The 20,665-nt window shown below is 38.0% G+C and overlaps 3 protein-coding genes across 3 annotated transcripts; 2 read left to right on the top strand and 1 right to left on the bottom strand.

Moving 5' to 3' along the window:
* Positions 1-259: 259 nt before the first annotated feature.
* Positions 260-2,444, top strand: LOC103445999 (polygalacturonase QRT3). Its single transcript, XM_008385060.4, has 3 exons — positions 260-641; positions 794-1,030; positions 1,272-2,444. Exons 1-3 carry the CDS (start codon positions 393-395, stop codon positions 2,328-2,330), a joined length of 1,545 nt encoding a protein of 514 aa, XP_008383282.1. The 5' UTR covers positions 260-392; the 3' UTR covers positions 2,331-2,444.
* Positions 2,445-5,877: 3,433 nt separating this feature from the next.
* Positions 5,878-6,414, top strand: LOC103445998 (RING-H2 finger protein ATL74-like). The gene has a single exon (XM_017335104.3). The coding sequence runs from the start codon at positions 5,878-5,880 to the stop codon at positions 6,412-6,414; it is 537 nt and encodes a 178-aa protein (XP_017190593.1).
* A 1,862-nt stretch (positions 6,415-8,276) lies between these two features.
* Positions 8,277-11,800, bottom strand: LOC103445997 (choline-phosphate cytidylyltransferase 1-like). Its single transcript, XM_008385058.4, has 8 exons — positions 11,436-11,800; positions 10,973-11,086; positions 10,531-10,626; positions 10,395-10,437; positions 9,892-10,047; positions 9,715-9,795; positions 8,812-8,922; positions 8,277-8,638 (listed from the first exon to the last, which is right to left on the bottom strand). The coding sequence occupies exons 1-8, from the start codon at positions 11,564-11,566 to the stop codon at positions 8,501-8,503; spliced, it is 870 nt and encodes a 289-aa protein (XP_008383280.1). The 5' UTR covers positions 11,567-11,800; the 3' UTR covers positions 8,277-8,500.
* Positions 11,801-20,665: the final 8,865 nt, after the last annotated feature.

The following is a 20,665-nucleotide window of genomic DNA, read 5'->3' on the forward strand; positions in this document are numbered from 1 at the left end:
AAACAATGTCAAACTTGCTGGGGTCCCAAAAGTAAGAAGTTGGTAACCGCTTATTTTTCCGTTAGGGAAAGATTAATTAAAACAACAATTAAAATTTCTCATCAGTTTTAAAAACAACAAAGATTTCTAAGGATTTGTCATCACCATTTGTATAAATACCAACAATTGAAGGGTGGTGTCTTTTGTATGATCCCATAATCTATAGGAAAACATTTCGTCCCATATTCTTGGCAAATCTTAGTTAGCCCCATCTCTTTCCATGTCCCTTTACTCTACCTTTCCCTCCTTCCCTTTTCCTCTCTCTCTCCCGGACATATAAAGTGATCAAATATATCCCAACAACTTGTATCTAACATTGCTAAAACCAGAGAGAAAAACAGAGGAGTTTAGACATGGAGGCAACAATGCCGAAAACGGCTCTAATATGGTCATTCTTCATGGCATTTTGTAGCTTCATCGTAATTCATGTCTACGCAGAGGACTCTCAAATGGGTTACCGTCAATTTTCCGGTGGCGATTACAATGATCATTTGCGAAAACTGCAAGAGTTCAAGGCTTCACTCACCCGCCACGATTCGCTTTCTGTTGCACCATCTTCAATCCCACCCTCTCCTAGTCCTAGCCTTATTGTTCCGCCAACGGTAATTCAATCGCTTTGTGCATAAATTTTCGCATTTTTCTTTGATAATTTGGTTGTTTAATTCTTGGTTAAAATGTTGGGACAGAAGCTTCGTTGTTGAAAAGTATTTGTGATTTGTTAGTCCATGTTGAAAATGGGTGATGGTTGGTGCAGGGGAGCGCTAGTCCACGTGTTTATCGCGTGACATCGTACGGTGCTGATCCGACGGCGAGCAGAGACAGCAGTGATGCACTTGCTCAAGCAATGGCAGATGCATTTAGAGGCCCAACTGAAGGGTTCTTGATTGACGGTATTGCCAACCTTGGAGGTGCCCAGATCGATCTTGAGGGTGGCCATTATCTGATCAGCAGACCCCTGAGGTTGCCTGGAGCCGGAGTAGGAAATCTTATGGTATGCCCCGATTAACATTATTTTCTTAAAGATTTGATAAAATCCTACCATAAAGTTTCCGCGGAATTCCAATACATGCGAGTTATGCCAGATGTTCGTTCTTTGGCTCGCCCTCGGGAATGTACCGAGTCTAATATGTGTTTCCTAATTGTTGATCAAATACATATCAACATGATGATATGAATTAAGCGATGTGATTAGGTTTGTGTGATAATTTGAACATTCTTTTTTTATGAAACAGATTCATGGAGGAACGTTACGCGCTTCGGACGATTTTCCAGCTGACGGATACCTGATTGATTTATCTCCAACATCATCAGCTAGCAAGAAAGAAGAAACCAAAAAAGGGAGCTCAATGTCCGCACAGCTTTCTTCATCATCCTACAACTATGAGTACATAACTCTCAAGGACCTACTTTTGAACTCTAACTACAGGGGAGGGGGCATTTCAGTCATAAACTCACTTAGGATAAGCATAGACAATTGTTACATAACACATTTCACCACCAATGGAATCCTAGTGCAAAGTGGCCACGAAACTTACATCCGAAACTCCTTCCTAGGGCAGCACATCACCGCTGGTAGTGATCGCGGTGAAAGAAACTTTTCCGGGACTGCGATTAACCTAATGGGGAATGATAATGCTGTGACAGATGTGGTGATTTTTTCTGCTGCGGTAGGTATAATGATTTCGGGTCCAGCCAACATACTTTCCGGGGTACATTGCTACAATAAGGCTACCGGATTTGGGGGCACCGGAATTTATTTGAGATTGCCCGGGTTGACACAAACCCGAATTGTGAATTCGTACATGGACTACAGCGGCATTGTTGCGGAAGATCCGGTGCAGCTTGATATCTCCAACAGTTTTTTCCTTGGTGAAGCATACATTGTCCTAAAATCAATAAAAGGGGTTGCCAATGGGGTCAATATTGTAAACAACATGTTTAGTGGGTTCGATAAGGGGGTAGAGATTGTTCAATTGGACCAAAATAATGGGCCTTTCAAAGAGGTTGAACAAGTATATGTGGACAGGAACAATGTGAGGGGCATGAACACAAAAGGCACAGTTGGAAGGAGGTCTGTGCAAGGCAATGGGAGCTCATGGACCGTAGATTTCAATCCAATTCTACTATTTCCTAACCTTATTCGGCATGTCCAATACACGCTGAGCGCCAGCGGCAATGCGTTCCCTAACCATACCTTAAGGAACGTGTCGAATAACCGTGTTGTGATCGAGTCGAATGTGGCGGCTCCGGCTTCTGTTTTTGTGACAGTTGATCAAGGAGTGGCAAACTGAAGCTAGCTGACCTAAATTTGTGTAAAGATCATTGACTGGACAAATTGTGAATAGGTTGGGGAAGATGGCAACATTTTGTCATGTTCTTTTTTATCAACTACTCTTTTTTGGTCATGATTTATACTATTCAATTATGCCACGGAATACACACACACACACACACACATATATATGTTGTAGCTTGTAGTAGTAGTTTGAGTCTTTAGAAATACAATACATATACCTCTGTAAGACTTAGGCCACAATTGCTTTTGTCAAAGCCATATTTTGAATATGGCTCATCGCTGAAATTTGTGCAATAGAAATTGACCAATCAAATAAAAGGAAGGTCTTTTCTGGTTTACTTACTAAACTTAAAGTTGCATATGACAATAACATTTCAACACAAGCCAAAACCTGAAATGATTAGAGATGACAACTGGTTGAACATCATTTAGAAACAATTATAGAGAGTGTAAAATAAGAGCAATTCATGTGAAATGAAACATGACGTGGAGATGAACCCATTTCATACTCTCTTGAGCAACATGGCTCTGTGACTGTGTAGATGTGAACGTGTACACATAATACTTGGGGATTATATGGACAAATGTGAGGTAGAAGTTGCATGGAGTAGGAGCAGAAATGGCCAAAAGTCCAAGCTCTTGAATAAATAGCGTAACTAATCTTTGTATATGCTGAAGGGGGTTGGCTATTGGTCAGGACTCATTCGTCATTGTCTTTTTTTTTCGTATTTACAAGCGACTTAGGTGTGGTTCTGGATGCTTGGACAAATATTTTTGAAAACTTATTCGTTCTAATGATTCTACCACATATAAGTGTTGGACTAACCAATTCATAATTAATGACTTTATAAGGGATAAAAGTTGGATTTATAAAAAATGAGATAACGATGGATCTGTAATTAGTTTGGCAAAGATTTAATTTGATCATTTTAACCAATTGCCTAATATTTTTTTAATCATATGAGCTATAAGTAACCTTAGACAAAGAAAAACGTTAGAAAGAAAGAGTACACCTATTACTATTAGCGATTGATGGACTTTCCAAATAAAAGCATATAGTCTTTAAGGTTAGTTTTGAAGATCTATTGAGAGATTGTAATTCAAGTAGTTGATGTTTGTATTTTCAAATAAAAAAATTAAGAATAAAATCGAACATCTAATTACTAATAAGCCAATTGAATTGTATTCGTCTCTACCCATGAATTATCGTTGTTGCATAATGTGTTTGTATTTTTGTAAGTGAGTTTTTTAAAGCAAAAATCAAGCAAATTAACTTATGCTAAATTCTAAACCATATATAGAGTGTTTTAAATTCAGAAAATTTCAAGATTTAAAAAAAAAAAAAAAAATTATGCCATGAACTTTGTGTATTTATATAGTGTTCAAATCCATGAGGCGAATCGGTTGAAATGGAACAAAAATGAGTGATTTATTGTATTTGACAAGTATTGTCACATCCCGGTCCGGGCCCCCATCACATCTCGGGCTCGACTCTGCCGTAACACGATATTGTCCGCTTTGAGCCCCAACCACGTCCTCACGGTTTTGTTTCTGGGAACTCACACGAGAATTTTCCAGTGGGTCACCCATCCTGGGATTGCTCTCGCTCGAACTCGCTTAACTTCGGGTTCCACACATCCTGGGCTCGACTCCGCCATAGCATGATATTGTCTACTTTGGGCCCTGACCACACCCTCACGGTTTTGTTTATAGGAACTCACACTAGAACTTCCCAGTGGATCACCCATCCTGGGATTGCTCTCGCGTGAACTCACTTAACTTCGGAGTTCTGATGGAACCCGAAGCCAGTGAGATCCCAAAAGACCTCGTGCAAGGTAGAGATGAGAATATATATATAAGGCTTACATGATCCACTCCTCTGAATGATGTAGGATATTACAAGTATGCTTGCGATAAAAATGAGTAAACTTTGTCTAAACCATAAACCCTATTTGTCATAAGTCAAAACACGATGTAGTGGTGATGATGGTGTTTGGCATATTTAAAACGATTCCCACTAATGTCACAATAATAGTTTTGGGACTTTGTACTTTAAACGTGTGTACTAATGGACTTTGGATCCTCTGGACATTAGTGTCCAGGGCTTAAGAATCAAGAAATCCAAGTCTTTAGTTTGGATGCATAAATTAATCATCTATCGCTTGTAATATTGGACAATGATTAATATAAAATGAGAACAATATGAGATTTATACAGGTACTTTATATTTTTGGCACAATATTTTTTAATAATATTAGCATGAAATTAATGTTAAATTATGAAGTCACATAGAATTTATAAAGAATTTTTATTTCTCTCTAGAAAAATATATGACAAGCCTGAGGCTCACGGGGAGTGGACACGAGATGTTATTTGTTGGATTTTAATGGATTGGCCAGTTAATTGTCAGGCTTGGCTGAATTACAAAGGCAACTACCCTATTTAGAATACTGTAAAAAAAAATTTAAAAAAAAAATTAAATTTTTTAATGATAAATGGAAAAGGACTTGGGTCTAAATTTGTTGAGGCTGGGAAATGGAGTTGCCCAGAAGCATGCTTGCAGACTTGCAGCTTTCATACGACATGCAGACAGTTTTGAAAACGGGATTAGCAATCTCATAGTTTTTTAGGGGTTTCGCTAAAATCGGCTAATCCCATGGTTAGTCGAGGCGGGTGAAAGTTAGTGCCATTAAAGTTAGCCCCAGTGGGAACCAAACATGGGACTGAACTAACCCTTAGTCTAGTCCAATATAGTGAGAGTTAGCAAGGCCAAACAAACGCCCCCTTAATTTACATTTCCAAAATAACTTGAAAACTACTTTTGGAAAGATTTTGTAGTGTGTCCAAAACACAAGTTAGAACCACATGCCATTATATAATTAAAAAAAGTTTTTTTTCAAGTGTTCCTTCAATTTTATAATGATTTGCGGTGTCTTGCCCCATGCCCAAACACATTGAAAAATCTCTCCACTACTTTCAAGTTGGTGGGAAACAATCAATCAACCAATAGGAAGGTTTCTTTTGGTTAGACCATAGAGAGATATGCCCTTGCATACCTTTAAAGCGCATTAAACAAAAGAGAAGAAGATAGTGGATTGCCAAGTAAGCATATCCAATCATGCCACCATTTTCCTCATCCATCATTTTACTCTCCACACCCTCCATTAATTGATGGACCATTTTTCTTGTAGAACAATATTTGGCTCCAAATCATTGTCCAGTACACATATACTTAAGTTACAAAAGAAAAGTTTATATACACATGTCAAATTTAATTTTTTTTGTATCAAAATATAACTTCTTCATATAACGAACCAAGTGTTTTCCGTTTATCCTAAATCATATTACTCTTCACCTCCATTAACTAAGCCTTAGCCTCTTCTCTCTTTTTCCTCAAATTTACGTTCCCCTTCAGCATGTACTATCAAAACTATGTGCATGCCCCTTTTCTCTACTAATTAAACTTCTATCTCCACCATCCCCACTACTACTCTCAAAAGCTTCCAATTTTTCTCCACCACTTCAGTTTCATCTCTATCTCGATGGCTCAAACATCCCCTCCTCCAATTCCTTCAGTGCCTCCAATTCCCAGTCCCATCTCAATAAGAACACTTTGTGATCAAAACCCTAATCATGATCAATTCCAACCCATTCATCATCTCAATTTTATGGTCATCTTGGCAGCAATTTTGTGTGCCCTTGTGTGTGTTCTTGGTATCAATTCCATGTTGCACTGCGTTTTTCAATGCGCAAGTCGTGCCGTCATTGAACCGGTCGAATGGGTAGCTTCACGCCGGCTTAATTCAGGCCTAAAGAAGAAGGAAATGGTGGCTTTGCCTACTTCAACTTACGCTGATTCAGGTACTACTTCTCCATCTTCGTCGTCTTCAGGCTGCGCTATTTGTTTGGCTGATTTTTCTGATGGGGACAAGTTAAGGGTGCTGCCCAAGTGCAACCATCGGTTTCATGTTGCCTGCATTGACAAGTGGTTGCTCTGCCACTCTTCTTGTCCGACTTGCCGACATCGGCTCAAGTCCAGTGACTGCATGCCCTCTCTTTCTGAGATTGTCACAGCCTAAGAGACTCAATAAGAGAAGTACGTCATCAGCTTAGTTGAGTTGCAGATGGGATAGTACGTCATCAGCTTAGTTGAGTTGCAGATGGGATATGAACCTGCAGAAACTCATGAATTTGTATTAGGGTTTCATATTAGTATCCGGTTTTACTACTTTATCTTCCTATATATCCTATTAGGGTTCATATCATATGGAGTTACGAACATGGAGGAGTTTTGAAGCATGCAAACTATATTATTAAATGTTCTAGTTTTGGTATCGCCATATTTCACTTTCATGTGTGTGTGTAAAACATTAACTTATGAGTAAATTGTAGCAATGGTTTTTCAATTTTAATTCAATTTGAGCAATGGTCTCTCAACTAAAAATTCATTATCATCGGTCTCTCAACTCATCAAAACGTGCAGCTATAGTCCGTCAACTAAAAATCAATTACCAATGGTCCCTTAATTTTAATCCAACTGGAGAAATGATCCCTCAATTTTAACCCAATTGGAGAAATGATATCCCAACTTTAACCCAATTGTAGCAATGGTCATTCCAACATAACTCATTTTGACAAAATTCTGACGAAGTTGACAAAAAGGAGCATAGCTACACGTTTTGATGGGTTGAGAGACCAACGGTAATGAATTTTAATTAATGGACCATTACTCTAATTTGATTAAAGTTGAAAGACTATTACTATAATTTATTCTTAACTTATTAATTGACTTTATATAATAAAAACTATGGGAGCTCTAATTTTTTTTTAGGGTGAGTGCGGACAATAATGTGAAAGGCATTAAAATTAAAATTACAACTCACACTTAACAAAGCTACTTTTGGCACCTTTAAATCTTTGTCCAGACTCAGCGTATATTTTTGGGAGTTTTAACGAAACACTCATAGTACTGTTCAATTTTAACGTTAATGACATTTTTACTCTAAAAAGTCACCATGGTACTATTCACTTACAACATTTTTTTGTCCTTTTGATTAAAACTTAAAGTTTTCAAGCCTTTTTTCATTAGTTTTCCTTATATTTTTTAGCGTTCAGCAAATTTTGTTTACAAAGTCTCCCAAGCATTATCTTTTTTTAGAAATGTTAAAGAGACTTTTTGAGAAGTAAGACTCTCTATGAACCCTATGCTACCTTATGTTTTTAATATAATATTTTATAATATTAGCACGAGAATTAACTTTAAAATATGAACCTGTGAGGTAGTAGAGAATCCATAAAAAGTCTCACTTTAAAAGAGTCATTAGCATTTCCCTATATTTTTTCCTGATGTGCAAAAAGTTACTCGATTAGATAAATGTTAATGGCCTTATGTTTTGTACAAGTGAGAGTGAGGACAAAGAAGTTTAAATCAGCACCTCAAGTGAAGTGGTCATATGAAATACGTTAAATCAATTGAGCCACAAATTTTTAGTGAAATACGTTACTTGGTCTACTAACACTCTATCTCTACCTTATTAAAAGAGGTCATGAATTCGAAAAACATGAATCGACAAACGTTGACAAATAGAAAAACAATTGTTTTTAATATGATTTTATTAGTGCTGCTGAAGCCACCAGCACTAGAATTTCGTCAGCTCTCAAGGACAAGCCGCTGCACTTCACTCCCCATGTGATAGACTCAAAGAGGTGAAGGGATCACATTACCCCACAAATGATGAAAGAAGAGAAGAACAAGACATGTCCCAGTTTCGTTATGTTAAATTTGCAAGGAAACCTATCCAGTATTTGGTTTTTGCTAGATAGATATTGTAAAAAGCATCCAATATGTAGTGATTGGTGGGATCACCCTCATCTGATGTGCGAGATTCCGAAACAAGAAACCGAAAAAGAAAAAGCCATTAATTTGTGGAAACTCGAACGATTTTGCACTAATTTGTGATCTTCATAAAGATTTTGTGTCAACTACATCAAACAAGCAACTATTGAAACGAAATGACAGAACACTAACAATTGAATTTTGGCTGTTTCACAAACTGAAGTCATATAATCAAGGAACCTAATGCTATGGACTTCTTAGTTAGTTCTACATTAATACAACGGATAAGTATTCCAGCTCCTAAGCAATTGACAGCAACAGAAGCAAATTCAGTTCTCGTCTTCATCATCGTTTTCTTCTTCAGAGTCATCATAGAATTCATCATCATCATCTTCTTCTTCATATAAAAGCCCTCTGAACTGCTGCTTCCTTATTCGCTTTTGAATTCGGTCCCTTATGGCTGTTCCCTGATACAAGACCATGACAAGTTCAGGTCAAGAAAATGAAACAAAAATCTTCCCTGATTATATTCAAATCAGCTCTCATGCATGCAAACGCAAGTGGTATAACAAAACTAAGAGCAAAGGAGAGGGAGAGAGAGAGAGAGAGAGAGAGAGAGAGAGAGAGAGAGAAAGCCCACCATTTTATGGAAACCTTCTTCAAACCTCTCCAGAAATCCAGCAACCAGCCGGTCAGCGTTCTCCACCCATTCATTATGACGCATGGTGGCAGTCTGCGTTACTATTTGTATCTGCACATTCACAACAGAGTAAAATACAATCAACTTATGACCAGACATCTCTAAGCAAAAACACACTTACTGGTGCTCTTACTAGTGCATGGAAATAAGGAGCCCAGCAAAACCAACAAGATTGTCGATATTATCCGGGAACTAAAGTCCTCAAGAAAATTTGTGAGTCTCATTGGTTTTTCTAAGCCTAAACGTTTTCAAAAATACAAGGTTCACTCTTGCCGAGTGCAAAACATGACCTTATTCTCAAGGAATCCATAAGATGTGAGAACTATTTTGCATAGACACTCAAAATTAAGGAATTAGTCAACAAATTTGTAAAAAAAAAATGAAGCCAGAAGAAAATAAAAGATTAGAGATGTTGTCCATTAAAAAGATAAACATATGCTCTAATTGCAAAAATATGCAGCAAAATTGCAAACACAGTTAGACCGTGGAAGAAGTAAAAGTACTTGAAGGGTACCCTTAGAGAGGATAGACCAAAAAGGCAATACACATCCGATTCTTTTTGGACTATCATCAGTCTAACAAACGGTTGATCTCATGCATTGTTTTCCAATATGCAACCAAATCTATTTAGTATTTTATGCGCAGCTCCACTGGGAAGTATATAAATCAATGACTCAGTTATGAAAGGAAATTCCAAACTGATAGCAATGCAAAAGTATAGGCGTTTGAAGCATGCTGTTACATACATGGTACTGGAGCCTACTGGATTAAAATCTCAGATACTCCTAGTCAGTGATGCGTATAAAAAGGAACCAAAAATTATTAAGCATCATGGTATCATACCTTCTCTCCTACTTTTTCTTGGTGCTCCTTCACCCTCTCACGCAATCTTTTCAGTCCCATGTTGACTCTCAGTCGCTTTTCCTAACAGTAAGAAATAAGGATGACGAAGATCACTTTTCGCACTAGAACAAAAGAAAGTGATCACTTGAACACGACACATTCATATAAACAACTTACCCTCACATAGCTGACACCTAGATCTTTTCTTGTGTACCCACGGTCCAAATTACGCATCACATACTGGTTGTAATCTTTAACTATCCTCATTATGAGATCCGATGTAGAGATCCCATCAGTTCGCTTTGTTTCTTTAAACTTCCCAACAGACTTAACCTGTGTGGCAATTTACATAAACATATAAAAATGATAGTCAAGAATGATGGAGAAATATATCTACCGAGTAAAACTACTAAAATAAAGTTAATACACTGTAAGCATTCGCACTAGTGAATGACTGATAAACAATTACCTGAAACACGGCAAGATGAAAGCAAACATGGCATATAAGACGGGAAGAATTCATTCCTATTGCCACCCAGAATTAATCTACTAGACAATAACTGGTTATGTCACGACTGTCTACAAAGAACAAAAGGCTCTTGACAGATACAAAAATGGAAAAAGAGAAGGCCTAACAATGTTCCTAATAGGAAATAAACATATACGTCCGGTTAACTTACAAATTCATAGACATCCTTTCCAGAGCCACTTGCATTAGCATAGCTACAATTACAAATTTAGGAAAAAGAAGAAGCATCAGATTGATGATGCAGAAATTTTGCAAATCGTAATTAATTAGGGGTTGGTTAACTTTACGGAAGAGAGTCATGTGCCACAAAGTCAATCTTATGCTTGTCAAGAAACTCTTGCGAGAGCACCCATGGTGCATCTGGGATAACTTCGTCCACCCATCTGTAGCAAATATATTACAACACAATGCTTTAGGAACAACAATTCAGTAATGTAAAGTAGCTAACTGAGAGTGACGATGCAAAAATATGGTGTTCAACAATTTGGCTATCCCGTGGACCCGAGGGGGGGGGTGAATTCTAAAAAGGGAAAGCTAAGTTCTACCAAAATTAACATTTTTTGTTAGATCAAAACAATCTTTTGACTAATAAAACAAGGTTAATAGCAATAAGCATAAGGTTAACAAATACTTTCATCCGACTCCTTGCCACGATAAGTTGTAACCTAAGATAGATTAGGAAAATGACAAGAACAAAGTGAAAAACTTAAGGCAAATGAATAAACCAACCTGCAATGGCGGAGCGATTCATAGCGCTCCTTCTCAGTCATAACAGTTTTTCCCTTATAATTGTGGGTAATTTCATCACCACAGCAGCCAACAAGCAGGTACGTATTGGGGAACCTAGAGTTTAGACATAAACGAAACAATCCAAAACCAAATCAAACCTCATTCAACTTATCAAATTTAGAAATTTACAAGTAAAATCAGTAACAAAGAACAAAGAGAGAAACTTTTTGGCATCAAATTCGAATTCAGAGGCAGAGAGAAGCAAAGAGAGGACTAATTCAAAAATGTTACTTGACCAATCTTCAAGAAAGTAAGCATCCAATTAAACCCTGAAACAATTTCAAGTCTTGACAGGGAAATTGCTTGATATTCAAGCAAAAAGCATGTAATTTGACTGAAACAATAACAACCCACTTCAATTCTAGAGAGAGAGAGAGAGAGAGAGAGAGAGAGAGAGAGTTACAGCTTCTTGGCTTGCTCGAGAGAACTGGCATGGCCGAAGTGAAAGAGATCATAAATGCCGTCTGCATATACTCTCACTGGACGCTCCTCCTCCTCCTCCTCCTTAATACTCTGCTGCTTCTCTTCCTCCATCTCTGCCTCTCTCAGTCTCTCTCTCAACTGCAAATTCTTTGGGTTTTTGCAAAATTGGTTCTCACACAGAAAGCAGGGAGCTTCACAGCCCCTCTCTCTCTCCCTCTCCCTCTCCCTCTCAAGGACCACAGCAGTTGGAGTCTTCTGCGTTAACGTACAACGGTACAAGTACTCTTCTACGCAGGTTTCTATTCAAGAACTCGGGTGTAACGAGGATAATTGATTATTTGTATCCGCCCGCTAACGTTGTCTTGACGGTTATCCTACATCCAAAAATCAGTTATTTTTTATTGTCCTTTTTTTTTTTTTAATACAAACGCAGTTCGATACGAATGCGTCACCACTGGCGGATTCATGTAGGGACCGGGGGTTCCGGGATCCTTCGGAAACTCGAAGAAACACTTATGATCGACCTTCTGAACCCTCCAATAATTTGGGCAGGTGCAATGGAGAGGCTTGTTGCCTCCATGGAATTGGGCAGGTGCAATGGAGAGGCTTGTTGCCTCCATGGATGTGCAGGCAACTGTGCTTATAACAAAGAAAAAGAAGAGGTTTTTAATTTTTGCTGAGGAAAATTTGTTGGTTTTATTACCCTTAAGATAAAACTTGATTTATTCAATGAACCAAATTCAGTAGAAAATAGTGATATGGAACCACATTAGTCTAATATATATATATATATTTTTTTTTTTTGAGTTTTTATGTTGGGACCCCCATCTTGAAAACCTGGATCTGCCATTGTGCGTCACAACTTCATATTTCATTAACAAATATATATATATATATATATAACTATATATATATATATAACTATATATATATGAGATGGATATGTGGTATTATTATCTTTTATATAGTTTTTGACATGTTGCAGTCCTATTAGATTAGAAATATAATTGTGTAAATCTCAGTAGATATGAGAATGTATCTTATATTTCTATTAGGAGTATATTACTTATTAAATGTTGTAATCCTAAAGGGTAAGGAATTAACATTCCTTACTATTATAAATAAAGGCACAATAGGGTAGAATAACACACACCCACAATTACACATCTATATCTTCTCTCTACTATTGCCGCACCTCCCTCTCTCTCTATGACCTCCGTAATCGTGTAGTAAATTATGCCTACAACACGTTATTAGCATGCTCTTTACGTTGGGCTAACAAGAGAATTTATTCTTCAATCAGGAGAGTTTTACATTTTAATCATTCTTTTTATGATTAATTTATTATTTTATTGAAATTATCTACATGCTATTTATTCAATTTAATTTTTCTGTGTTGAACGTGATACAACACATTGGAGATGCAATTCCTGCTTTATGAGAAGGATATTCTACAAATTCAAAGGTTTTTGTAGTTTTCTGCCAATTAGGTACGCTTAATGACACATCCCGACTCGAATTGTCCACTAGGACTCCGAATCGAGTTGTGATGGCCGACACCTAAAAGGTGACGAAGCCATTAAGTGTAACGATGTGGAATATGTGAATAAATTTAAACCTAGAAGTGCCTAAATACGAGAGTGCGTTGGAGGAGGGAATGAACCCATTTCACAAGTGACGTCAGAATATAAGTAAAGCACAGTAAAATGGATTGAAAATCATACCATCAAAGGTAATCTCCAATACCAAGATTTGCCGCGAATCCTCGTCAATACGAAAACTCTACTACTAGGACCTGGAGGGAAAAAAAAAAGAATGAGTGGGCCTGAAGAATAAGCTTTAATAAAGACCTTCTAAACGTTATAACCCCTCACTGTAATACCTGTATAGTTTCCAGAAAATCATACTACGTAAAAGTATGAAATCAAATGTAAATCAACAGTAAATCCAAGAATATTCCAAATCACTACATATCGGCAGCAGCATAATAAAATCAGGTACTCATCAATTTATGATAACACATGAGTCGGAGTTGCCTAATGCAACATGTACGACAGTGTCGGAGTTGCCTATTACACAAATATAGTCATACCATAACTCAATCATTTCAAATAACACCATAAACGCACCTGAACTTACCTGCACGTCCCGCGTTCACCTTAGCACTTCAAAGCATTCACAACAATTATATGTAGATAATATGCATATGGATATGCCATGATGCAATCTAAAACTCAAACATATCATATTATTTTATAATATATAAGTATATATATGACATGGCATAAAATGCATAAATCAATTTAAAAACATTTGTGGAACTATCAATTATATATATACGATAAAAGGGAAAAGACCCACTCACCTAAGGTTCATGCTATGACTCCCTAGCACGAATATTGAGACGTCACGAACGATCATCACCTAGAGAAAATATTCAGTCACATCTCAGAACTTTTATCAATAGAACACTTAACGTACATAAAACACATCCCAATGACGTTCTAGAATGGTTTGAGACTCATTGATCAAAAGTCAACCATCGGTCAAAGATCAACGATAGAGTCCACAACCCTACATAACTCAATCTGGAAGATCTGCATCTCGGATTTCTGATCCGTAACTTTTAAAGATCCACATTATACTTCTAGGACATCATACTAAAGTTTCATTACGATCCAACGGTTGAATCTCCGCCAATTGCCAATTCAAGTGGCGGTTAATATTATATTTTATGAACTTACAAATCCAATTTGGGAAGATTCATACGTCAGATTCCCAATCCATAAGTTTCTAATATCCTCAAATATTACATACTATAATGTACTAAAGTTTGGTGACGATCCAACCGTTGGATCGTCAATTCACATAATGTTCAAGTAGCGGTCTTTAACAAAACTATTTTTAAACGATGAGATTTCATCAATCGGACTTCACCTATGGAATTGGGGTGTCAAACTTAGTTTAGGAAGGTCAGGGGATGACTCAACTCACGCGCCTCCGCCACGCACCGCTGCACACGTCGGTCGGTCACCCTGATTAGCTAGAAAATTCAACTATCTCCAAAAATTCTCAAATTTTACAGAAATGAAGATCTCAAAAAAGTAGAGCAAGTTTTATACCTGTGACCAAGTCTAATTTGGCCGGGAAAGGCTCCAATATCACTTAAACCCGCCAGAACCCTAAAATGGGTGAACTTCGATTCTCCTTCCTTGGTGTTCCAACGACTCTACCACTGGTTGGGTCTTGTTCCTATGTCCAAGGGAAGTTGATTAAGGGTAGTTTTAGATGGTGGAACTTGCCGGATCGGAGGAATCACTGGCGAGCACCTCCGGTGCTCCGATGGAGTTCCTCACGGTTTTGGACATAAAAACCCTCAAGTGTAGGTGGAGATGGTAGATGGAAGGTTATGGAAGAGATTGCAGGTGATGGATGGTAGAGTTTCACCTAAAAAATGGATGAGATTGGCCGCAATTCACACCGGTTCGAAATCGGGTTGCTACGCATGGATGGGTCGACGGGAAAGGGTGGTTCTTTCTCACCCTTCATGATTAGTCCCTCATTTTATCCTCTTTTCTAATTGGTCCTTAGTTTCATTTAAATTGATTGGTCCTTTATTCCCTTGTTGAAATCTCATTGGCTTCCTTCCCACAAGATGGGAGCTCAAATTATTTAACTAACTTTAAATAATCAATTTCAAACATCTGTAACTATACCGTTATTATCCGGACTCAGAAACGGCTTTCGCCTACACGTTCGTAGCTTCAAAATCTATTCTGAAACATTAATTGTGACTTCGAACAGTCAACGAAAGTTAAACATCCTCGCCTCTAAGGGTATTTTCGTAAAATCACTACTTTAAAATTTATAAAACTTAAAATTTGGGACAAGATGTCACACTAAAAATGAAGTAAGATATTTGAAACGACCTTGAAGCATGAAAACATTTCCCATGATGCATGAACCCCTTACATTTATATTTACCTTCCAATATATATATATATATATATATATATATATATTTGTTCATGCAATACGCAATTATATTATCTGCAATTTGTGAGTCAAAGAATTAAAATAAATTAAAAGCAATTAGGGTTTTTCAAACCCTAGGAATGTCGGAAAAAAAATTATTGGGATTTTTTTATGGCGTTTGACATCCGAACAAAGGCAGCAGCCATTTGGGCTTGTTGCGTGCGAGATTGACTAGGCCTGTGGCCTGTGAAGGTTTTTCAATAGGGCCTGAAGCCCCAGCTCACCTCCAGCTCGCCCTGCAACTGCATGATAGGCCCTGCCCTTGCGGCCCTGGCCCAAACCAGCAGCCTTTATGTTGCTTGGCTTGTCTCGTGTCCCAGCCCGCATACAACAAACCTGCTACTGGTTGGGCTTGCCCCGGAATCTCAGCCCGTATTCCAAACTGCAAGGCTTCGGCTTGCTACTCTTGAATTGAACCAGGTCCAATTGCCTGAGTCCTTAGTGTTGGGCTTCATGCCCTCGGCCCTTGACCCAAAAACCAGCGTATGTTGGGCTTTTGCTTACCCCACTTCCAACAGCTTCTAAGTTGCTGAGCTTTTCCCAACACATGGCCCATGGCCTGCATCCATTCAATTTTTTGCAGGGCCGTGCCTCCCACAACCAGCCCGCACGTGATGGGTTATGCCCTTTTTCTTTTTTTTCTCGATCCGATGCCATTTTTTTGGTATCTTGTGCTTCTTAACCATACCCAAATATTTTTGGGACGTTTTTGGTTAACTTTAAATGAGTTAAAATTCACTTGTCACTTGGCATGTCGCCAATTAAAGCTAATATGACCCACATGTCATTATTTTGCTTTTACGATCGACCCCGAATGGTCCCGATCTATTGAATTAATTAAAAGTGACATGCAGTCCATTAATCTGATAATGAATCCAAAACTATTGACCTGAATATCACTTTTGGACATTAACAATTCAATAATTTATTTCTCTTCTTTGAACCGTTGACATACTTTCGTAGTAACGAAACTCTCACACTTGAGTTCCCGAAGAAACTCAAATCCACTACACTTAGTTGTATATTGCATTATGTGTTCTTGCAGGAACCTCTCTTTTATGAACTAAACGTTCATAAACTAAATTGAACATGTAGTTTCAAATTTAGTACCTTTGAAACCTAAAGTTTTCATAAAACAATACACCCATGAAAACGTGACATTTTTCATGAAACCCATGTGTTAGAACTCAAATGTTCTAACTTTGATGCTTATGGATGATTCATTCCCATAGCACCAACCACAATCTTGTTCCCTCCAATTCAGTGGATTGTAGAACCGTCACAAGTTCGATTTCCCTTATTTGGACGTTTCTAATAGAAACCACTATTTGTGGGGTACAAGACGTGAATCTCCACTTGACTATTAAAGTAGCTGAGAAACCATTGAAGCCAACAATGGCATGTAAGAGCTGAATAAGCCTCCGCAATGATCTTCATTCGAAGACTTATGCCCGAAGCATTACAAACGGACATACTTCCCGAACGAGGATTTCATGGCTATTTGGCTTGCTTATACGGACTGTTTAATCATGAAAGACATTGCCTACATCACACCATGATTATGTCCATAAATGAGTACAATTCTGAAGTTTATAAATCTGAACAAATTTTGACTGGATAATACTTTTCTTGTCCTTCCATGTTTCTAACTCACCCCTGAAGCAGCAGTGTAGAAAGTGGAAGTTTACCAAATTCTCAGATCTGATTACTGCCACAAACATATGGTAGAATCAGAGCCTGCCAAGGTGTGGCATCATGCCCAAAGCATGCTCATTGGCACCTAAGACCTAAAACTTCAAAAATAAGGGATAATATTCTCGAACCTCAACCCTGCAATATCTACTTATGTATCGATGGAATAAATCATTGGTTATGCACCTGTTCATGCCCCTACCAATGTTGTTGAGGAGTACCATTCTAGTAGTCAATATGTGAGACTAATTTTGCTCCACCAAACATCGTTGAAAGAGCAGAACTTTGACATGGATGGCCTTGTTGGCCGAATCCCCTCAATAAACCATTTACTTTGTGAACATTTTCCCATGTTCTTGGATTCAAGTTTGGTGTATGTTTTACTTATAGATAATCTTATTGATATTGGCCTCAAATATGAGTTAATTGAATCATGTTTCTTAATACATGTGACCGATTCAATTCAACATGTGATTAGGTAGGAATGTGGGAAAGTTAGTCGTCTAGATGAATGCGTACTACGCACACTAACTTTACACCTAAATCACATCTCTAACAACAACTTCAGGTCTATCCAACCTGATTAAGAGCATTGGCACACTCCTCATTGTATTGTACTGAATTACCATTTAAGGGACCTTAAATTCTCCCCATCATTGAGTTTTTAAGGATATTCGAGATGATAATGATCATAAATGAAACCACTGAAGAAAATAGAGTGAATATATTTACACCACCTCCAAGAATGAGCCTGAAGCTTTGATTTGGGGCCAATGGGTTATCTCCTAACTGGGAATACACCACATATGGCCGGTCTGGAGCCTGGTGATTAAGCCGTTTACTTGCTTTGACACAACCTTTTGGGACACTTAGGTCGACCAATGATGCTACGACGTATCTCCTTACCAAAGTAAGGATCTTGTACCTACAAGCACACTTTGTCAAGCCTGCTCATTAAGGAAATTGATTTTCTATATCATTCCTCGCAAAGATACTAAATCACCCTTTTTTCACAATGGATTCAAGGGAATATATGTGGACTAATCCAACCAAAATGCGGACCATATAAATACTTATGGTTTTGGTTCATGAATCGACAAACTGGTCACATGTTTGTCTACATACATTGCTGCTAAACCCCTTGGCTGATTAAGGGTTCACCACCATACTTATCCCTTAAGGTCCATGAGACTGGATAATGCTGGAGAATTTATATCGATGGTTTTCGATAAAGTATTGCATGTATTTTGGGTTAATAATTGAACATCAAATTCCCATGTTCACCCCAAAGAGCCTCGCCTACTGATCATAAAGCACAATTTAAATGATCGCCTAAATTTTGGTGAACGTACCAAGCTTTCGATTTTTGCCTAGGGCTATGCAATCTTGTATGCAGTTATGTTGGTCCGCCTTAAGGCCCATTGCCATCCAACCTATATGACGTTACAGTTGGTTACTGGGTACGAACCTGACGACTTTCATATTTACACATTTGGGTGTGCATTTCATGTTTCAAGTTGTGCCGCCACAATGTACCAATATGGGTTCTCAAAGAAGGATGTGAATATTTGTTTATTATGATTCTCATTCACACTAGCTCTCTTCAAGCCCTTGCACGCGATCTATTTACCTTTCATTTGCGGGTTGTCACTTTAATGAGATAGTCTTTTTGCTATTAAGGGGAGATAAGAACGTCAATGTTCCTGTTAGAATGGCACAAATTTGCGTGGACGTTGCCCACTATGTCTCATATCGATCCCCATACCGCACAAGTGTGATAAGCAAGTGCGATAAATTCTAGCTTTCAGAATGTTGCCCTAGACGCATTCCTCTGATCAAGCTGAAGTGACGAGATCATATACCAGCCGCAAACATGCTTGCAAGGATAGACGTACTCAACAAATGTCAAGTCAACATCCTTGTAGGGTATGCTGCCTATGTTGGACGGTTTGGACCCCCATGTTGGACTGTCCAATACACCGGTGGATATCCAATCAATCTGTCTTGGCCTAAAGCATGACAGATCACTCGGTTTGTAGGATTCACTTCCTTAGAAGAGAAAGACACAGCACAACAGTGAATCCATACTTGATCGATGTCTCAAATCATTTCCATCTTATGAGATTAATCCGGATTACTCCCAAGACTTGAAGTTCTTGGTCCAGTATACTAATTTGGATGAGCTAAATGGAATTGAAATGAGATTACCATCAATGATGTTTTCACTTATATGGTAGCTACCGACATAAATGAAAAGCGATGATATTGAACCATGTTCCGTTGATTAATTGACAACGTAGAACTGATTGGACAACCGAAATTACAATCTAGGTTAAATTCCTTACCAAAGTGTGTTTAAACATATCGTTCCTACACTGCCCAAGGTAACCCTATTATGTTACAAGTGGAAAATGAAGCATTATGAGATGCATGAAATAGTGCATATGATACACGCCTTACGGCACAATGTTTCTCTCAAACGTCCAGTGATTGATAGCAGCATTATGAAATGTGGTTAGTGTTTTCTCCACGGGGTATATAGATACGGAGATTGACATGTAAGTTCCCGAAGAATTACATGTATTGGTTCAAATAGTTCCAAACACGGAACACCCTCTTAACTCGTTTTGAGGCGTTCACTTATGGATTAAAAAATCCGACGGATGTGGTATACCTGTCTATGTGATTATTTGATCAGTTAATGATGAATTATGCCCTTGTGTGTTAAACTATGAAGTCTTATTCCAAATTGCTAAAGTTACAGTTTATGTTGTTAACACGAATCTCACTAAGACTCCGGAAGAGCTTGAGAAAACTGCCTCGCACCTGAAGATGGAATTTGAGATGAATGATCTTGGGAAAACTTGTTTATGCCTTGAGCTGAAGTTGAAGTGTTATTCTGACGATATTTTGGTCTACCAGTCGAACTATACCCCAAAAGTGTCACCTTTTAAGTATACCTTTGATCGTCCATATGTTATATGCAAATGAGACCCTTAAAGAGGTTATGGAATCTGAAATTCCATATCTAAAGTTCAACTTTGTACTTCGTTGTACTTAGCTTATTGTATTTAGATAAGACATCTCATTCGCTATTGATCTTGGTAAAGATGCAGCACTGCGCCTACACGCAACCACTAAATTGGTATTAAAGACGTACCCTGAAGGTACTACGAGGGAAAATCCCAACACATCTCGAGCAAATCCAACTCACCTGATCCTCGAAATGATGTTTGCCTTATTTGTTATGCTGACGCATGTTACTTATCAAACCAACACAAGGTAAAATCCCCAAATGGTTATATCTTTACCGTTAGGGATATCGCAATATCTTGGAGGTCCACGATATGACCTTAGTTGCGAAACTTTCGAATCGTTCCAAGACTCACCTCACTTCACTACACCACAAGTGAGACATGGTTAGAAGTTCTTGTTGAGCATATTCGAAGTACTTGTTGTTTTCATCCATCGTTGAGTTCCAAC

This window comes from Malus domestica, chromosome 10 (assembly GCF_042453785.1).
Source record: "Malus domestica chromosome 10, GDT2T_hap1".
NCBI classification, from domain to species: Eukaryota; Viridiplantae; Streptophyta; class Magnoliopsida; order Rosales; family Rosaceae; genus Malus; species Malus domestica.